This window comes from Chelonoidis abingdonii, chromosome 8 (genome assembly GCF_003597395.2).
Source record: "Chelonoidis abingdonii isolate Lonesome George chromosome 8, CheloAbing_2.0, whole genome shotgun sequence".
Classification (NCBI taxonomy): Eukaryota; Metazoa; Chordata; order Testudines; family Testudinidae; genus Chelonoidis; species Chelonoidis abingdonii.
Genome location: NC_133776.1, coordinates 96,390,337 through 96,410,833, shown reverse-complemented (window position 1 = coordinate 96,410,833; position 20,497 = coordinate 96,390,337). Strand labels below are relative to the sequence as shown.

At 36.7% G+C, this 20,497-nt stretch overlaps 1 protein-coding gene across 1 annotated transcript in view; it reads left to right on the top strand.

The window, feature by feature from the left end:
- Positions 1-20,497, top strand: part of FMR1 (fragile X messenger ribonucleoprotein 1) — an 88,646-nt gene that overhangs the window by 46,102 nt on the left and 22,047 nt on the right. Inside the window, 10 exon segments of the mRNA XM_075068865.1 lie at positions 1,747-1,840; positions 1,929-2,045; positions 5,156-5,278; positions 5,280-5,300; positions 5,302-5,328; positions 5,422-5,500; positions 8,952-9,061; positions 10,572-10,634; positions 17,643-17,729; positions 19,327-19,522. Coding sequence (XP_074924966.1) covers positions 1,747-1,840; positions 1,929-2,045; positions 5,156-5,278; positions 5,280-5,300; positions 5,302-5,328; positions 5,422-5,500; positions 8,952-9,061; positions 10,572-10,634; positions 17,643-17,729; positions 19,327-19,522 — 917 coding nt within the window.

The window sequence follows — 20,497 nt, the reverse complement described above, 5'->3', positions numbered from 1 at the left end:
ACATCTCGAAGAACAACAGTTACAAAGGTGAGTAACCGTCTTTTCCCTGTATAGCTTTAAAAGTCAGAACTGGAGAAGGGGTCTATAACCCAAGTCAGAACTGGAGAAGGGGTCTTATAGAAAGAAGCTATTCTATTGCATAAGACTCCCCAAATTTCAAAATTATGAGCTTAGTGGAATATTCTGTAGTCCACTTAGTGCACTCCTATAACCTTACTGCCTCCCATTTTGCTGAGTAGAGAACTGGATGCATTTACAGTGCTTTCATTTGTTGTATCATCAATTCTGGCAGGCAAAATATAGAATCCAAAATCCTCGGTCCTAACAGATACATTTTAAAAAAAAAGAAAGTTCAGGGTTTTTTGGGGTTTCTTAAGTATTTGAGATTAAACAAGTCTTTTAAAGAGATAAGATCTTAACGTTTTTTCTTCTAAAAAGGTCGTCATTTCACTTTTTGAAAGCAGTGTTAGATTCATCTATCATGTGCAGGAATAACATAGAAATAATTTCATCTCAGATTTCGGGTGAATGATAAACATTTGACATTTAAACTTGAGCGCTTCTATTGAAATAGTTCCTTACTGAAGCTCTGTTTTATTAAATTTAATTGAAAATTCAGCTGATCAATCAAATGCAGAATAACTGTACTTAATATAGCTTAGATAAAGTTTAGTAAATATTTTTCTGAAGTACAAAGCTAAGACTATAAAGCTTGGTTATGGGAAAAATGGGTGAAAAAAAACTTACTATTCAACCATTTATATAATGTAAAGAGAACCCTCCTGAATTACTTGATGAAGAATTCAGGGTTTGCTTATATCAATACAGTAGATGGTGAGAGGAATCTAGTGAAAACTATCCTCCTCTTCCCAAGTGAATAGTATTATTCAAAATAAAATGTGGTGTTTATCACAGAAATATGGACACGTAGCCAGATGTAATGAAAATGTAAATGAGAAAACTTAACATTCAGAAATGCAGAAGAAAAATATATTTTACATCAGACCAAAGAAATGATATACATTTCAAGGATCTATTGACACTTTCTGATGGTTGTCATGAGTCATTGTGTAGAAAGCCTTTATTGATATGTGACTGAATTGGATCCAAAGTGTGTAGTCTTAAATCTACTATAACTGGTAGAATTAATACTAGTTCCTTAATTTTTTCTTTAAATAATAAATTATATTTCTACTATCAACTATCAGTAATGTTCATTTAATAGAAATATATTATCCTTTAAACAAGTTTAGTGTGCACATACCCACACTTGTGAAGACCAAAAAATACTTGGAATACTAATCTTTTAATCTTGCTTAGCATCTTCATAAATTACACATGCATGCACATCTGAAAGACAACTGGAATAGGTCCTTTTACTATTTTCTATATTTAAATTAGGAAGGAAGTTTTGCCTTCCCCCTTGTTTCCAACCTCCCCTCCCCCCAAAGATTGTCCACATCCTTTACAGAAGGAAGGAGTATCTTTAAGTTTAGATTCTTCACACAGCAGATTTGAACCAGCTTTTTATTTACATCTTTCCTATAAAGATGCCTACTGATTGCCATATCTACTCATGCCAGCAGAATTATAGTTTTCAGATATTTAGCATACCTACAGAACTACCCTTGTGTTCTACAAAGGAAATATTTTACCATTAATAGTTCCAAAGATGATAAATTGTATGGTTTAGCCACAAATGCATCAAATAAACATTCCGTAAATATCTAACATTTTTATTCTTAGGTGTGCCAAAGAGTCTGCACATAAAGACTTCAAAAAAGCAGTTGGAGCATTTTCTGTAATATATGATTCTGAAAACTATCAGCTTATCATTTTGGTAAGTACTATTTCCCTAACTACCTATTGTAAGGGTTTGTTTGAACAATGGATTTGTCAACTGTTTTGTTTTTTTATCAATAATGTAGTCCATCAATGAAGTAACAACAAAGCGAGCAAATATGCTGATTGATATGCACTTTCGAAGTCTTCGCACCAAGTTATCTCTGATATTGAGGAATGAAGAAGCTAGTAAACAGCTAGAGGTATGTTATCTGTTTCTCCGTCAGATAACCTGAATACTGTACTGAAAACACTTGTGCATAACTGACAGGAGTTTTTTTTACCTGGGTGGTATTATAATTAAGTACACCTTTATCTTGATATAACGCTGTCCTCGGGAGCTGAAAAAATCTTACCGCCCTTATATCAAACTTGCTTTGGTCTGCTGGAGTGCACCCCCCCACCCCGAGCACTGCTTTACTGTGTTATATCAGAATTCGTGTTATTTCGTGTCGCTTTATATTGGGGTAGAGGTGTACTCCAGTCCTCTCAGTGTTGTACCAGGTGCAGATAGAGATTACAATTTAAGGGTCTAATCTGGCATCCAGTCCCTCTGGAGTCAGCAGGGGTATGTGTAGGAGTGAATAATTGCTTCATAGCATTAGACCCTAAAAATGCCAAGGATTGAGAACAGTATGCTGGGGAATCCAGAGATTTTGTGATAATTTAGAACCTTTGTTTTTAAATATGGATGGAGTGGCTATAGCATGGCATTGATGTGGGTTAGTGTTTGTAGCCCTCAGAAAAAACAGGTTTCCACATGGGGTTTTAAAATGTTTGAGGATGGGAGCCTGGAAACTCTAGAATATGAAGGGCTTTAGAGTGTGGCATAAAAAAGAGCATAACAATGAACTGGAGAAGAAAATGAAGGAAATGGTGAGACGGATGATGTTGGCAGAGCAGAGGGTATAGTATTTATAGTCAGTAGATATACCCTTCACAAACCAACATACAACAAATATATGACATACTGTATTATGATTCAAGAATGTGTTGAGTATCTGGAAGCTCACTTGTGTTTGTACATGGAAAAAGAGTGAGCAAGCAAGTACTTATTTCGCTGTAAAGTAAATGAACTTTCTTACTTTCCTAAGTGTGTAAATCAAAGATAATACCCATATTTGTAAAGAATTTCGAGAACTGACAAGAACTGTGTGTCAAGTATCATTATTACTATTTAAAATTCCATATTGGCAAATGGCACCTCTGTTCATTATGTTGGAGCCTGTATTTTCAGAGGTTTTAATTTCTCATTTTAGCTTAAAGTAGGAAGAAACTCATGAAACATATTATAGTGCAGAACTTCACAACTCATGAGATTGAACTGGCATGTGAATTACACGCATGTTCCCTGTTGGATTATATCCCCACAGGTTGATAAACTAAGAGTAGTACAATTTGAAGGCACTAGTACCAAGCCATGAGTTAGGAAAAGAGCAACTCAACTTGCACTTTCCTGATGCCAGCTACAGCCCCACTGCTCCATTCTTTTTCTCTGTCCCATGCCCATGCAGTGTGAGGTCCTGGGGAAGTGGTAGTTCAGAACACAGCCTCTTGAAGTGTTACTTCCTCAGAGCTGATAACTGTATGGGGAGTAAGCAGAACACCTGATTCCTAAACTTAATTCTCCCTCCTCCTTACACACACCAGCTATCACTGTCATCCTTCAGCTTCCACTTCAAAACCAGCCATTGGCTCATGCTGTTACTTCAGTTCTGAAGCTCTTTGCAACCTCCAAAGGATGGGAATTTCAGTGAAGTCTAACAAGAAACTATGAATGGATTTGGGGTCCTGGGTGGAAAACAGTTGAGAAATCCACTATAATAGTGGATAAATCTATAGTTGTAGTATACTGGGATGAAACTTGTCTGTGATACCTATCAACAGTTTATTTTTTAAATGGCTTAAATTTAAAGTGACCAGAATGTGTACCTTCTTCCATGCATTTTTTTTGTCAGTTACAAATATCTATCTCTTGGCAGATATCCTGTCTCTAAAACTAGTTTTATCATGGAAATTTATTTGTTTTGTATTGTGGATTGTTACTTATCATGTACAACTTCCATTGACGTGGGAGTAACTCACAATAAACTGTGATGTATAAGAATAATAATTGTTTCATTTTGTTTCGTATTCAGTGAACCACAAGAGATCAAAAAGCCAATTTACTATCAGTAGGAATTGTTTTCCCGAGTCCCAGTCCTGCAAAACTTGCCTTCAGATCTGAAAGCTGTTTTTCACTTACTTTTCTTTGTGCAAAATCTCCAGTAAAAAATAAAAATAAAATAATTCTGCAGACCATTTTATGCCAATAATTACGCCTGTATAGCTGCATTTAAAACTAATGGACAATGCAGAGATGTAACAGTAGGTTAATCTGAAGACACTTGCGCTGCACAGGTGTAATTGAAGGCCCAGTTTGACCTACAGAATCATTATTACTGCCCTGCTGAGACAGGGTGCACATTTTATCTTGTTAATGGTACATTATTGTCAGAAATAAAGCTATTCACATTCTCTATTGCACCACTCAGCTCTTTTACTCTGAGTTTGGACTTTCTTTATCTGTGGAAGTGCTATGGGTGATTACTAGCGCTGTCGATTAATCGCAGTTAACTCATGTGATTAACTAAAAATAATTAATTGTGATTTTTAATTGCACTGTTAAACAGGAGACTGCCAATTGAATTCAGTACATATTCTGGATGATTTTATATACCTTCCATATTTATCTTGTATTCTGTGTTGTAATGAATGATTACAAATATTTGCACTGTAAAATGATAAACAGAAGAAATAGTATTTTTCAATTCACCTCATACAAGTACTGTACAGCAATCTTTGTCCTGAAAGTGCAACTTAAAAATGTCACATTAAGCAAAAAGAAGTTCCACTTTCTACCACTGAGTGACACATTCGATAGATGCAAACCATTTCTGAGGTCACTTCAATATATATATAATATAATATTATTTCTAATAGTACTAGTATCTAGATTTATTTTAGGATTATTTATAATATGCAGAGATGTGTATTTTTTGGAGAAAAGAAGACTTAACTGTAATTTTTCTTCTCCTCCTTACCTTTGGAATTACTGTCCTACCCTTCTTAGCTCAAAATTTGGTGAAGGCTTATGTCAGTTTCTTTTTTTTTTTTCAATTGTACATGTTTGGCAGTTTTTTCCATGAACTTAGAATTAACTGATGTGGAAATAGGGAGGTAGCCTGCATATGTATCTAGTTAATTAAATCAATGTAAATTGCTATAGTTTTTAGAAAATCAGAGTTTAACTAGGAATGCATTCTTTCTTTAGAGCTCAAGGCAGCTTGCATCACGATTTCATGAACAGTTTGTGGTACGTGAAGACCTAATGGGTCTGGCCATTGGTACTCATGGTGCTAATATTCAACAAGCCAGAAAAGTACCTGGCGTGACTTGCTATTGATCTTGATGAAGACAACCTGCACATTCCATATTTATGGAGAGGTAAGCTTCCAGACAAATAATAAAATATAATAAAACTAACATGCTCTTGGAAAACACTAAACCACCTTTTTATGTTTTTTTTCTATTTCCTAGGATCAAGATGCAGTGAAAAAGGCAAGAAGCTACCTTGAATTTGCTGAAGATGTCATACAAGTCCCAAGAAACTTAGTAGGTATGTCAGTTTTGGAGTTTAGCTCTGAAATGATAGAAAAACATTAGTTGAGACTTGTTTTAACTTTTAGAAACAATACAAAGAGGGCAATTAACATTTTGAAGATGCTTGCTCTTTTGTTTTTGATTGGGTTTTGATTACTCTTATTGCAGAGAAGTTTTCAGCTCCCTACAGAATCTTGTGGAAAGTTTTATTAAAATGTATTGGTTTTGCTGAGAAACTGAATCCTGATTCACTTGCCCTCAGTGTACATAAGTTTTACTAGAAATTAAGTTGAGAACCCTGGCTAAAAGAATCAAATGGGTCAGAAGGAATATGACTCTCCCACAGTCACTTTTGATTGCAATTGTGAAAATCCATTGTATGGAGAGAAAACAGACCTTTTTGTAGATTTATATTTAGCAGACAGTCTTTGTTTACAATTACTCATTCAGTTACTTTAATATTCCTTGTCACTTGTTTTGGTATTCTGAACAAAAAGGGAACTTGCCAACCAGAAAACAGGTGAAAAAAGTAGGCTGGTTTCTATATTGTCAAGGATATACATGAATTTCCTGAACTGTATTGAGAAATGTGGTTTAACCAATTAGCTTGTTGTATAGCATAAAAACGAGCTTTTTCACAAAATTTTTCCTGCTACAAACGCCTATTTACGTGAAGCTTTTGTATAGGGGCAGCAGTGGGACTAGAAAAATATCCCAAGATACATCTAATCAGCAGTTTTCCAATAAGAATAGCTGCAACTCTAAACAGTATTCAACCCAGTTAAAATAATATCCATTAGGGCTGAAAACAACAGAAAATATCTAGGTTCCTTGCTCAGCCATGAATGATTTAAATAGCGAAATTAACAGATGTATATGTTGGAGATAATATGATGCGAACAATCTTTGTAAGACGATTTTTCTTCATGTTGAGCATTTTGGACAATACGAAGGCATGGGTCTGAATTTTGTGAGCTTTTAGAGAAGTACCAGTGATGTTTCATCTGTTTAATGATTTAATAATATATACTGTGAATTTCTCGCAACTGTACACTTTTCTATGATGATAAGCGGGTAGCGTGTATAAATTTATTGGATTTTATATTGTATCGCTCTATGTGTTCAGGACTTTAGAATAAAGGAAATAAAAAATAAATACATTTTATATTGATAATCTTATTTTACTAAAGTCTTGTTTCCTTGACTAGCATCCCTAGAAAAGAATATGTCTTGTTAATGTACTATTAATATATATCCAAAATAAGTGATATTTGGAGGAACACTACACTCCTTTTTTTCCTCTCTTCAAAGTACACACTTAGTTTACCCATAGCTGACAGAAAAAATTTCTGTCTAGGTTAAAACTGCTGTAGCCTCAATTATTTGGTAAAATTATTTATGTAGTAATATTTTTGTAACTTTTTTTAGACTATAAATTCAACTTTAAACTGAGTTGGCATGTATCCGCGAAGTGGGTATTCCCCACGAAAGCTCTGCTTCAATACATCTGTTAGTCTTAAGGCACGGGATCTTTGCTGCTTTTATAGATCCAGACTACATGGCTACCCCTCTGAGACTTGAGTTTTTATAGTAACTGTTATTTCTTAAAAGCTTAAGTCCACATGAAAACACACTACCTGCTTAAGGACTACGTGAGTTCTAAAGACTGAAGCATAGATTCCATTTGAGCGTGCAAGTCTATATTTCATACTGATTAATAATATACATCGTTGAATTTTTAGAGAAGGGGGGAAGATTAGCATTTTATTAGTTGTTGAAATAAGCAGTTGCGTTTTGAATTACTTAGTTTCTTATAGTGTTTGGAAATTTGTAAATGTCCAATAAGATTTTTTTTTTTTGTAACTCTCTTCATATGCATCTATTATGTTTACTAGTAACCTGCTAACATTTGCAACAGATTGATTAAATTATTAAAGTATTCAAAAGAAGCTTTTGATTCAGCTTTGCTGGTAATGGGCCTAGAGCAATCATCGTGGTCAGGAAGAACAAATTGGCTATACTTGTGTCAAGCTTTCTCTGAATATTTTCAAATTAAAATGGAAAATATGAAAATTGGCCTAAAATTATCATGACTTATAAGTAATATTTGGGCCAAATTAAAATAAAAATTTATGTATAACTTGTAACGTAAAAACCTGGCCCTTGTTAATATCTAGGAATTTAAGAAAATATTAACAAAACTTCCATTATGTTGTCAGATATGAACCATGTCCTGTGTGATTAAAAGTGGGTTCTAATCAATTTGTTCTTGCTGGATAAAATCAGACCAGCAATACAAATAAATAGTTGTCTTGGATTGAATATTTTTTACCCTTATTTTTAAAACTCATGTATTGAATGTACTTAACAAACAGGTTTAAATTCTTCAGCTGTTTTATGATAAAGGTGCTCATCTTCTTTGTTTGTTACACACGCTATCTCATTTGCATTAATCTTTTTTAATTAAATTTTTAAATATTCTGGCTAACAGTAGGTAACTTGTTAATTGCTTTTATAAAACATCATCACTAGCCTGCCTTTGGATATCTAGTTTCTTCTTTTAGTTATAAGAGCAGCATTAAGTGATTTTTTTTCCATTGTTTGTTTTTTAATTAGCTTTAAGTATTCTCAAATTAAAACTTCTGTTTCCTTGGATAAATTTCTGTTCCTCCAATATATTTGAGATACACATTTTTGGTTATAAAGCTTTTGTGTAAGATTAATTCTGAATAATTCTTTCCAACTGTCTTTTTAAAAAAATACTTTCTGGTAACAGAAATATCTTGCCAAACATATATATCAAAACAAAACTTGCTCCTGAGGATTTCATCAGTCTTGCCATCTGAACTTGCTCTCTGATATCAAAAAATATAACGTAATACTGACCGAAATTTTGAAGACCTAGCAAATCACATTTGCTTTGCTCTTTGCTTGTTTAACCACTTTTGTCATTAGTAAACTTGTAGTACTGTAAAAGGAGAAAATTTGTATTCAGCCCCAGAATATATTTGTATGCAATTTTAAATTGTCTACAAAAGCAAGAAGAATGAGAATGTTACACAGCGTGAACTTTCACTTTGACTAAGATATGTAGCATTGAGACTAAATATTCATATTACAGATCTAGTTTTTTTGTGATTGAATTTCCTTTGTTCTCTTAGTTTTCCTAGTTTTTCTGTGTATCAGAGAGTCCTATCTAAATATTTTAAACTTGCTTAATTAAATACTATTACCTGTAGGATGATATGGCTGCTTTCGAGTGGTTACCAAAATGTATACCTTCTTAGGTTACACAGACATTTTAGTTCATGGCTCATTGACTAAATCTTGGTTAGAAACTGTTAGGTCAGTGTTGGCAAATCCTTTGTATTGTTATTGAATTGTACTACTAAACTACCATATAATAGTAATTTCAGATTTTGGGGAAGAAGCCTAAGGGTAGAATGTTCTGTTTATTCTTTCTGTAGGAAAAGTAATAGGAAAAAATGGAAAACTGATTCAGGAGATAGTGGACAAATCAGGTGTTGTGAGAGTGAGAATTGAAGCTGAAAATGATAAAAATATTCCACAAGAAGAGGTATGTTTATAGTAAATGTGTTCTGTCTGTGTTAATTGGTGATGATGTTACTATATCCAGCAGTAAAATAAGTTTGGTGGTAAGAGAGTACAATTAATGTGTTTTTTCTTCTTCTGATGGGCTTACTTTTCCTCACTGGAGTTGAAAGGGAAACTTTCACATATTGGTGTAAGTTTTTATGATGTATCACTATTGGTAGCCCTTTGTTCATGTCTTTTAAGGTGGTGATGTATAAATTCACCTTTTTAAAACCATTTTTTATTTCTGTTAGAAGCATTTAATACTGGTTTCACAGTGTAACAATATCCCAGACGTATACATATAAACTTATTTTCACACTCAGTAATTTGCTTTAAATTTGTTATCTTGAACTTCTTCACAATTCTCATTTTTATATTAATATTTTTGATGCATTAATTAAGTCTGGTTTCACTTTCATTATAAATCCTTGCTGCAGGTATTAGATTATGAGCTCACAATAGCTAGAGTATGTATTAATCTGTATTTTTAAAAAAATGTTTGGACAGTTGGTATAGTGGTGTATGCCAGATCTGCTGTAAGAAGAATGCATAAAACTCTGTTTACATTTAAAACATACTTTTGACCTGATACAGGGTCTCAATGAAGCCTTGCACCGCATAAGTTGCAAATTGGACTTTTGGGAAAGAGAGGGGTGGCAAGCAAAGGAAATTCATACCACGAAAATACCCATAATTAAAAAATATGAAGATTTCATCCCAAATTTCAAAAGTAGAAGCATAGTTAATTTAAAAAAAAATAAATAAACCCTCATTTATTTACCTAGCATCTAAAAATTTACCGAGTAAGGAACCTTTATTGTTAAGGATAAGATGTGAAATGTATTTTTTTTTTTTTTTTAATTTGAACATTCTTGCTGAAAAGTTGAGCCAGTTCTGACACTAGCACAGTAAAATTGTTACGGAAGAAGCAGTAGCCCCATTTCTAACCTGCTTTTAATAGTGCTTGAACAATTATTTTATGGAATGAAAATATTTAAATGCAATATCAGTTTTTCATCTGACAGCAACCCAAGGTAGCCACCTCCAGCGTTTAGAATTAAAAGATCCACTTGTAATTTTAAATTTTATATATTTCACATTTTACTTCTGGTAACAAAATCTTCTTACAGTGTGAAGTTTTGGACTGTTCGGATGAGTAAAAATGGTCAATATTTTATTCCAAGCTAAAATTCCAACCTTAACTTTAATGACATTACTGTGTGGGTAGTGCATAAAATATAAAAATAAAGTCCCATTGGAGCTGCAAAATTCAAGCAAAAGAGTAGCTGTGACCACATTTAGTACATCAGTACATTTAATACATTTTTAGCTTGTAAAAGCTTATTTGCATATGATTTTCAATCCAAAGTACAGCTGTTAAAGGTGAATTGAAAGGCTTTTACCTGCCACGTCCTGAGTTCAGAGTTCTGTTTATCTCCTGTTTATAGATAACGACATCACTATAACTTGCATTCCTTGCACTGCTTTAGGTGTTAGTTGTGTCATCAACTGTAACAGGGGAAACACAGAAACCTGAGATCAAATCTTGGCAGGTAAGAATCATTTAATCTTCTGAGCTCTCGTTTTTAAACTGTGTTTGTAATGTAGCCTAATGCATACTTGATTAGATTTTGGATACCATAGCTTTTATTTATATTTTGTAAGGTAGCATTTCTGTTCATTTTTAAAACTTTTTAAAAGCAATTTTGGGTTCCCATTCTTACAGTGATTCCAAAATGATGTTCACAAATTATACGGCATTTCATAACTCCTATGATTATATAAACAAGAGCCACAGGTCTTGTTTTGAAGTAGCGATGTTGTAGGTGTCTTATAGTAGTACATACATGGTATATGATTACATGCAGTTTGTAGTCTTCCCTAAAATACCAGGACAAAATAATGCAAGTTTGTCTGCCCGCTGCAGAATCCTTCAGTGATGTCAAAGATAGGGTTTGGAGTTCCTTTCTAGAATACAGAAGCAAGGTTCGAATTTTTTTTTATTTAACCAAAGTCAATTTAAGAGACTACAATTGGTCTGGTACCCTGTGTGAGTAAATACTTATCTTCCTGTTGTGACAGTTTCATATGTCACAGTTGAAACAGAAGTTTTAAAGGATTCCAGTTCTTCTACTTCATAAAAGTTACAGGCCAGTATAGGTGGAGAGTTGCACTGCTGAAACCCACAACTGGCAGTTTTTATTATCTTTAATGCAATTTTAAGTCAATTATTATATTTTACTATGTAGTATCAACTACTGGGCAACCAGGATGGCAGTGCAATATCAATTAATTACCCTTTCTCAATCTGAGAGTTAAATATAATCAGACTTAAAAATATTCTAGATACTGAGAGTCAAGTTGAATTATCTGTTTTTGTGGTTTGAGGATTTCTGAGGATGGTATTAGATCAGAGCATAGGTATGATAGGATAACAAATTAAACTTCTTAGTTTTGTTCTTAATTATTTGGATTTAAATAAATTTACCCATCTGATGTGATGGGCATGTAAGTTAAAAATAATTATCAAACTGATAAAACCAATGACAGATTATGTATGAATTTGCCTCTCCTTCCAACCTGTCAGTGATAACACACACAGCGTGCAGGCATTAGCTTTGGTTTTTAAGGCTTTCGCATTGCTAAGCTTTGTTTCACCTATTATCTATCTACCTATCCAGGTGACTCCCCTGGAAACCCGTCTCCCTAAATCAGGAGTATTTGAACTGAAACCACCCTTAAATTCTTTGGAAATTACTCATTTTCAGTAACTATGGGGGATATTAAACAAGCTTCATAGCTTGCTTTTATGTCCTGAGTAATCTTTTAGGGTTCTCCTTCACAAGTGAGTAGTTTCCACTGTTTAAATTCCTTGTGAATGCTCTGGGATTCTGCACTGATTATACCCATGCTAGAATTTACATTACAAGCCATTGGTCTTGAGGCCTGTCTTCATAACTTCAGTCAGCTAAAGTTTTTGTGATGGAGTCTCCAAGTTTTTATTTGGATTTCTGGGAGAGATGACACTCCTGCAGAAAGGTAACCCTGTATTATAGCGGTATGTGTCTAACAACTGCAGCAATACAACTAGACACCTTTCTTGTCTGCCATAGAAGGGAATGACTCAGTTACAGTAGCAACCTCTGTGTGGGTTGTCTGTCCTTTAAATATGTGTAAGGTATTGAACTTAATTCGGCAGTTTTTTCACAATAGGCCCACTGGTGCTGGCACAAACTGGGAGTACTTACTGGATTATATGCTCCAGACTGGCAATCCCTCATCTATGTATTACTAAGGACAGAATCAGATTATTAATTCTATTCCAAAGAAAAGATTTTTTTTTTTATAGCTGAGGGTTCATGGCCCATAGAAGAAAATATCTCAGCTAAGTTCTAGCACACGGCACCAAAGATTACTTGTCACTTTATTTTATGTAAGTTAACATTTTTATTAGCCTTGCTATGGTTTATCAGAAGCCTATGAATTATTTCTTCAGTGCCTCCAAATGCAAGGTTGGAAAGCAGAAGAAGCCAGAATGTTTCCCTTCCTGCATTTTGCAGAGAACCTGGGAGTGAGAAGAGGGATTCTCACATCTGCTGTCTGTCTCCTGCATAAAATGTGTAGACTCATGCATCCGTAGCTAAAACGAAATTTACAAGAAACCTAAACATATGAAAAGAGAATTCACAGATAATGTACTTAATCTTAACTCTGCCTCTGGTGATGTGATGAGAAAATCGTAATCTCCAGTTACTTTATCTAATCATAACTTCAATTTAACAGTGACTACCAAAATTAGAATCATTTTATTTCAATCAGACTTGCTGTGCCAGCTTCGTACTTCTTTGTTACACACATTCCACATGAAAAAGAATACTTTTGTTTTAGATAAATAGCGTGCTACCTCCCCATGAATATCTCTTGTTCTTTGAGGAGTTTCCATGTGGATGCTCCATTTAGGTGTCTTGACTCGCTGAGCTCATAATCGGACATCTGTGGTAGCAGTGCCCGGTTGGGCTGCGCACATGCCGTAGCCGTCTCACATATGCCAAGCGGTTACATAGTGGTGCTCAGCCAACCACCCCCACAGTTCCTTCTCTACTGCCGTTGGCTTGAGTCGCAGCGATCAGCAGCACCCTCTCCTACTTCAGAAAAAAATAATAGATAATTCATAGTGGTAATGTTAGTTTAGTTGTAGTAAGCTTCCCTATCACCTTTTCCTACTCTAATTTCATTGGGTGGGGGGGTGGAATTTTCCCCTTCTGTTTCCCCGGTCTCTCTAGCAGGCATACAGCCTTAGCCTCAAAAAGGATTTACCCCATTTTTTCCTCTAAGAGACTGACTCAGGCAGGCCATGCTCACCTAATTTTAAATGCTGCTTGACTTGCAGACTTTCCATACTGGTCTCTGACGGCCATGCTCAGTGTGCTCTGCCTCAGCGAGACACACATTACTCAAAAGTGCTCACATTGCAGAAAGCTGACAACCAAGACAAGAAAAGCCTGGAATCTCCAGCTGAAGCTACTCATGATGGAGAAATCCCTCAGGCCAGCCTCCGACCCTGAGTCCAGATCACCCCCTGGCCAACAGTCGCCTCTGACGGGCTCTGCTCCAACAACTGCCAAGGAGCCTACTCCTAGTGGTTGCAGATATCCTCGCACTGAGAGTCGCCCAAAAGAAGGTGCTCTCCTGCTGAAGGATCTGCCCCAGTACCGATGGCACCGAGAGTGTCAGATCACGAGGCACCAGGAACTTCCAGCACCAAGAGTTCCCGATGAGCTAAAGACCCTAATGGAGGTTCAAATACTGAAGTGAAACCTTCCAACGTGGCACCCCCGGAGCCAAAGATCTCGGCACCGAGCAGTACAGTGGCGCCATCTGCTGTACCTATCCTCGGCACCAGTAGCTTTAGCTCATTCTCCTAGGCCGTCAACTATGCCATTTCCGGCACTGAGCCTTACTGTACCACAGCAATTCATGAGGCATGTGGAGCTGACAGTAACCTCAACACCTGAGTTTCATCTACTCAGCACCGAGGGTACCCCATCCAGATTGTTACCAAGCCAGCTCACTACTCCCTGCAGATCAGCCCCTCCTATCTCCAGTGACGCGGAAGAAGAGGATGATGCAGTAATACACACTCCTCATCAAAGCCATGTCCATCTCATCACCAATCAGCTGCAGATATACAAGAATGATATGGTCACGCATGGGCACCTCCCCCATACCATTCCCACCTAACTTGTCATACTGGAATCCATGGGCAGTGTATAGGGCCCCAAACCACAGGCCCCCTAGCCTGCCTCGGTCCAGAACAGCCTGGTCCCCTTCACCAACTGGCCCAGCACCCTTGGAAACACAAGAGGAAGACACTGAGGTCACAGCTGAACCTAACTCTTCACTGCCTACTCACTTCTCACCTTTGTCACCAGACAAAACCATAATACCACGACCCTCTACTATGGGGGATGATTACAAATCCTTTTAGGACCTCTTCAGAAGGGTTGCTGAATCCCTATACCTTTTGTTGGCAGAGCTACCAGAAGCCCAACCCATCAACAAAGATAGCCCTGCTTATAAATGATGCTATTATGAAGCATGCAAAAATCCTTTGGCAGACTCCAGCTACTGAACCACCCTCGTGTAAGAGATCTGAAAAAAAAAAATTATGTGCTAGCAAAAAGAATTTTCATTCACATATCCCGCACCAAACTCCTTTGTGGTGGAGGCAGTCAACCAAAGGGGGAAACATCAGTCCCGAATGACCCCATGTGATAAAGATTGGAAAAGGCTAGACTTTTTCAGGAAGAAAGCCTATTCCTCAGCTACACTTCAGTTCCACATAGCCAACTGTGCTGTCCTGCTGGTCAAATATACAGAGCCAAGATCAGCCTTCATCGTTTCAACAATCCATATCAAATAGTCATTTTGAAGGTGTGGTCGAGAGCACGAGACTTCCACACTCTAACTCTGGAACCAGAAACTGTCCCTCCTGTTCGGAGACTGTCTGTCACCATCACTACAGATGAATGGGTTTTAGAGATTATCCAGAAGGGCTGCTCCATCCCTTTATTTCTCTCCTTCCTTGTCCCTCATCAGGGACCCCTCTCATGAGAACAGGAAATAAACCACCTTGTACTATTAGGTGCCATGGAACCCGTACCATTACAACACAGGGGGAGAGGTTTTTATTCACATTACTTTCTAACTCTAATTGTTTAAACGGTCAACTTTTTAAACGATATTTACATTCCTAGTCGAGAGGCCTGTTCTGAGGACGTAAAAGATATATTACTGAACAGTCAAAGACTAAGCACAAGAAAGACATATCCATAAGTGGAAACAATTCTGCACCTGGTGCCAAGACACAGATCTTACACAGTCATCCCCCCTACTGAGGATCCTCTGTTTATTAGGATTTAAAAAATTGGGGATTTCCACAAGCTCCATCATAGTACACTTGACTGCTATTACCTCCTTCCACAACAAGGTGGACCGGGTCATTATTTGGTCACCCAACAAACGCTTCCTTAAAGACATTGAAAAAAATTATCCCACACTAAGAAACCTTACCACCCATGTGGGACCTCAACCTTGTTCTACGCGGACTCACGGGAAAACTGGTTTAACGCCTTGCAATTTGTTACTTGTTGAACTTATCCATGAAGGTGGCCTTCTGCATTGCCATCACGTACGCAAGACGAGTGGGAGAATTAGGTGCCCTAATGGCACACCTACCTTATACAACGTTCTTTAAAGGATAAAGTAATCCTGCAACCACATCCTAAATTCATACCCATGGTTGCCTCCCTCTTTCATTTAAATCAACCCATTTACTTGCCTGTATTTTTTCCAAAGCCACATGTGGACGAGAGGGAGGCCTCCTTCCTGTCCATATGTGGCTTTGGAAAAAATACAGATGACCGTGGGTATGAACTTAGGGTGTTCTCAGAGCTTTAGTTTTCTACATTGAAAGAACAAAAACATTTAGAAGATCGCCTGGACTATTTGTTTCCATCACAAAAATGCTTGATGGGTCAAATAATCTCAAAACAGAGACTGTCCAAATGAATATCTGGATGTATCCATTTTTGCTACCAAAACAAGAACCTACAACCTCCACCAGGAGTTTGCACACACTCCACCAGAGTGCTGGCAGCATCTGTGGCCTATTGCTGACATTTGCAGAGCAGCTACCTGGGCATCAGTCCATACTTTCACTAAACACTATGCTTTAGAACAACAGTCAGCATCAGATGCTCACTTTGGACTTATAGTGTTATTCACCATCAGTAGACAGACTGTGAAGCCCCTCCCCTCCACTGAGAGGCACTACTCAACAGTCACCTAAAGTGGAGCACCCACAGGAACAATCCTCAAAGAAAAAGAGAAGGTTCGCTACCCTCCCATCTCCCCTTTACTTCGGAGTTTCAGGCCGATTCTCTGAGCTAGAGAAGGAATGGGGATGGTTGGTTGCGCACTTATGTAACCACTCGGTGTGGCGCAAGACTGCTACAGTGTGTGCACGGCCCAACTGGGTACTGTTAACACAAATATCCGATTACAAGCACAGGGAATCAAGACACCCAAAGAGAAGCACTCATAGGGACAATCATCTTGAAGAACAATCCTTGTTACAAAAATAATAGATGATACAAAATTATTATAGAAGAAACAGAAGGGACGATGGGAGGCTTACGTTGCTGTTATAAGTACAGAATTAAGTTTTTAACTTGCCCGTAAATGTCAGTGTTTTCAAATGGTGGAATTATTGTGTTCAGCTTCATAAATGAATTTCCTAGGCTTCTAACAAATGATTGTTTAAACTATTTGTGTTTTTTGAAAAGTAATGAGCATTCAGACCACTGGTGGTGTCTCTTCAGTCCTAACTTCACCTGAATGAAGATTTTTTTATGTGTTTGCCTTTTACAAATTACTTTATAGGATCCAGGAGAAACAAGTGCTATTTTATGCACAGATTGATTGGCCTTATGTTTAAAGTGCTTAAATGGTTATTTCCTGAGGTTGCAAATTAAAAGAACCTGGCACCTAGAAGCTGGTACTGTATGGAAGACCATTGTTTACATTGAGTTTGAGGGAAGATAAGATGGCTGAAAAGTTTTGCTAATTGATTTTTTTTAACATGGCTTAGAAAGTATGATCTAAAATGTGGCTTTAATGCACACTCCCTAAATGTAACTTAGTCTAGAATTTACTTATCCAACTACTTGCCCACCTTTATTGTGATGACTTGACTGTTAATGGACAAAATGAGAGATGAATTTACTTTTCCCTTCCAAGATAAAATTATTATTCTTGGATGAGTGAAATATTGTAAGGTTAGGTTTACTACAGGTGCAAGTAAATAATTATATTTTTACTGCTGTTAATATAGGTGATAGGTCAATTGTTATATGAAATTTAGAGTTTGTGTCCGCATTATGAAACATGTTCTTCATATATTTTGTAGTCATGCTTTAATATTTAATCATATTAGGATCACTGTAATATCTGTCTAAATATCTTTGTAAGGATTTACAAAATATATAATTGCTTTTCAGGGAATGGTACCATTTGTATTTGTGGGAACCAAGGACAGCATCACTAATGCAACTGTGCTTTTAGATTATCACCTAAATTATTTAAAGGTGAGAAATTATATTACATTACTTCAAAACTGTTGTAATAGTTGACAAGGAAATTTAACAATTAAAAGGGGTCTTAAGTTATTTTATATAATTGGAGATATATCAATCTCCTAGAACTGGAAGGGACCTTGAAAGGTCATCAAGTCCAGCCCGCTGCCTTCACTAGCAGGACCAAGTACTGATTTTTGCCCCAGATCCTGAAGTGGCCACCTCAGGGACTGAACTCACAACCCTGGGTTTAGCAGGCCAATGCTCAAACCACTGAGCTATCCCTCCCCTCAAGTGCCTGAATCTTTAGGGTTCCTAGTAAAGATGATTTAAAAACCTAGTAAAGATGATTTAAAAATTGTTTTCTTTATCTATATGTATCTGTATAGCAGAGTGTATTCTCCAGTAGGTCCTACCATGCTATTAAGGTGTCAGACTGCCAACCCAGGAAGAGGACAGTTGTCCTCGTTTTCTGAGGTTGAGTGCTGGGTAAAATATTTGGAACAAATAGACTATATTAGTGAGGATTGGGAAACAATATCTTCTACATAAACTTGACAAAATTACAATTTATTTTTTTTTGGAAAGTTGTGCTAATTAATCAAATGTTTGATAAAACAACTGAGCTAATAGTTGAAGGTGAAATTGATTTGACCTGTGCAGGAATCATCACTGAATTGTTCTCTTTGGTGCTCCTCACCATTTCCTTTTGAATGGTGGAACATGAAAAGAAATACCTCAGCACAAGGCATACTCTCAAGAACCAAAGGAATTAGAGGGAGGAGAGACTTCTGCCCACAGACATACTCAATAGCCTAGACTTCACAGCAGAGCACAAGGAGCACTCAGGGCTGGCAATGACCACAGGAGAGGTGCACCAGGACTGCAACTCTCAGCTAGTTGCTTCACAAAAGGAAAGTGTGGGAGCAAATGTTAAATCCATAACATTTACATAGCTGCCATCTGACTTAACTATTAATGTTTCCAAAGATGGTAAAATTTTACTTAAGATTCTCAAGTGGGTAGGAACAAGTCTGGGGAAACAGTTAAGTATCCTATCTGATTCTTGGACTCTTGGGATAGTGATACTCAACCAAGGTAACTTTTCCCAATGCACTTTCTCTGTTGACCTTTTGCAAGGAGCAGATGAACAGCATGCATGATCTTATCTTTAAATCATCTAAGTGGTTTCTGAGTTTCTGGTTGTGACTACCTTGCCCCCCATATTTCTGGAGCCTGGTATAGGAAAAATAAGAACCACTGAGCTAGAGGAAGCACATGCCTCACTTCCTCCGCCTTTGAAGAGGTTGTTTGACTCTTAAACTTAAATGTGAAATAATTAGGGCCAGAAAGAAAAATCAGCAGCCTTTTACAGACTCTTCTAGCAACAACTAATTTTGCAAAAGTAGCATATTTCTAGTACGTTGACTTGAAGGTTACTGATCTCTGTTTCTCAAGAGTGAGTTTATAAACAAAAAACACACACCTCTTTCATAGCATGTTGCTCTGTGGTTCACTTTCAAAAATTAGAAAACATTTCTAATACATTTCCACACTTGGGTAGTAATTGAATAGCAGTTATATCTGACAAATTGTTCATTTTATATAGGAGGTAGACCAACTACGTTTGGAAAGATTGCAAATCGATGAACAGCTCCGGCAGATTGGAGCTACTTCTAGACCACCACCAAATCGTACTGACAAAGAAAAAGGATATATGACTGATGATGGTCCAGGACTTGGGCGAGGTAGTCGGCCCTACAGAAACAGAGGGCACAGCAGACGTGGTCCAGGCTATGCTTCAGGTAATAACCACCAGTATGTCTGTAATTTAAGATTGGTTGTCTGGACAATGACTTCGTTGTCATAATTTTCTGAAATTGTAATCTAGTAAAACATAGTGCTTGAGCACTGGATGTTTCCAGGGCTTAGTAGTGGAGCTTGTAAAATTACACTAAAATTGTTATTCATCAAGAGTACTAATTATAGGAAGGCTGTACTATATCCTAGGTGGAAAAAACATGTAATTATTGTTCAGTGATTACCAAAGTTGTATATCTGTTATCTGTCTTAATACGTTGAAGGGTAGTAATAGAAAAGAAGCAATTAAATAGACTGAAGTACTGAAAACAGAAACCTAAAGTAAAATGTAAACTTTTAAGATTTTAGAGGTAACTAACAAGACTATGTAATTAATCATCATGCTCATTTGCTTATATATGGTTTACTTATCCCTAACCTCTCAATTGTCTGTGTCCTTTAGATTGTAAACTTTCCAGGGCAGGATCTGTCTTTGTATTTGTGTTTGCACAGCACCCAGGATAATGACACTCCATTTCTCATTTTGGGCTTTAGGCACTACCATAATATAAATATTAATCAGATTAGGTATCAGATTTGTTCTTATCTCAAGAAGTGCAGAAAATTGTTTTCTTCAGATTGTTTATGATCAAATGTGCCACTGAATGGAACTGGTGTGTGTTCAGTGGAAAAGTGTAATCTTCAAAGTGAAACTACAGTGATACTTAAAGCTCACATGTCACATCTCTCAGCAGCTCTTTAATGTCTTGGTCATTCAGAAGCAATCTGTTCATTTCATGTCCAGAAAATGTCATAGATCAATTGGTAATTATGCCATAACTGAAAGGTAAAGACTTGAACTTGATATGACCATTGCAGCCTTCTTTTATACTAACATCTTCAGTGGAGCACGGAACTAACTTTTAAAATCAATTACTGAAGCACTTTGCCCTGCTTAATACTATGCTAGACTGATATGC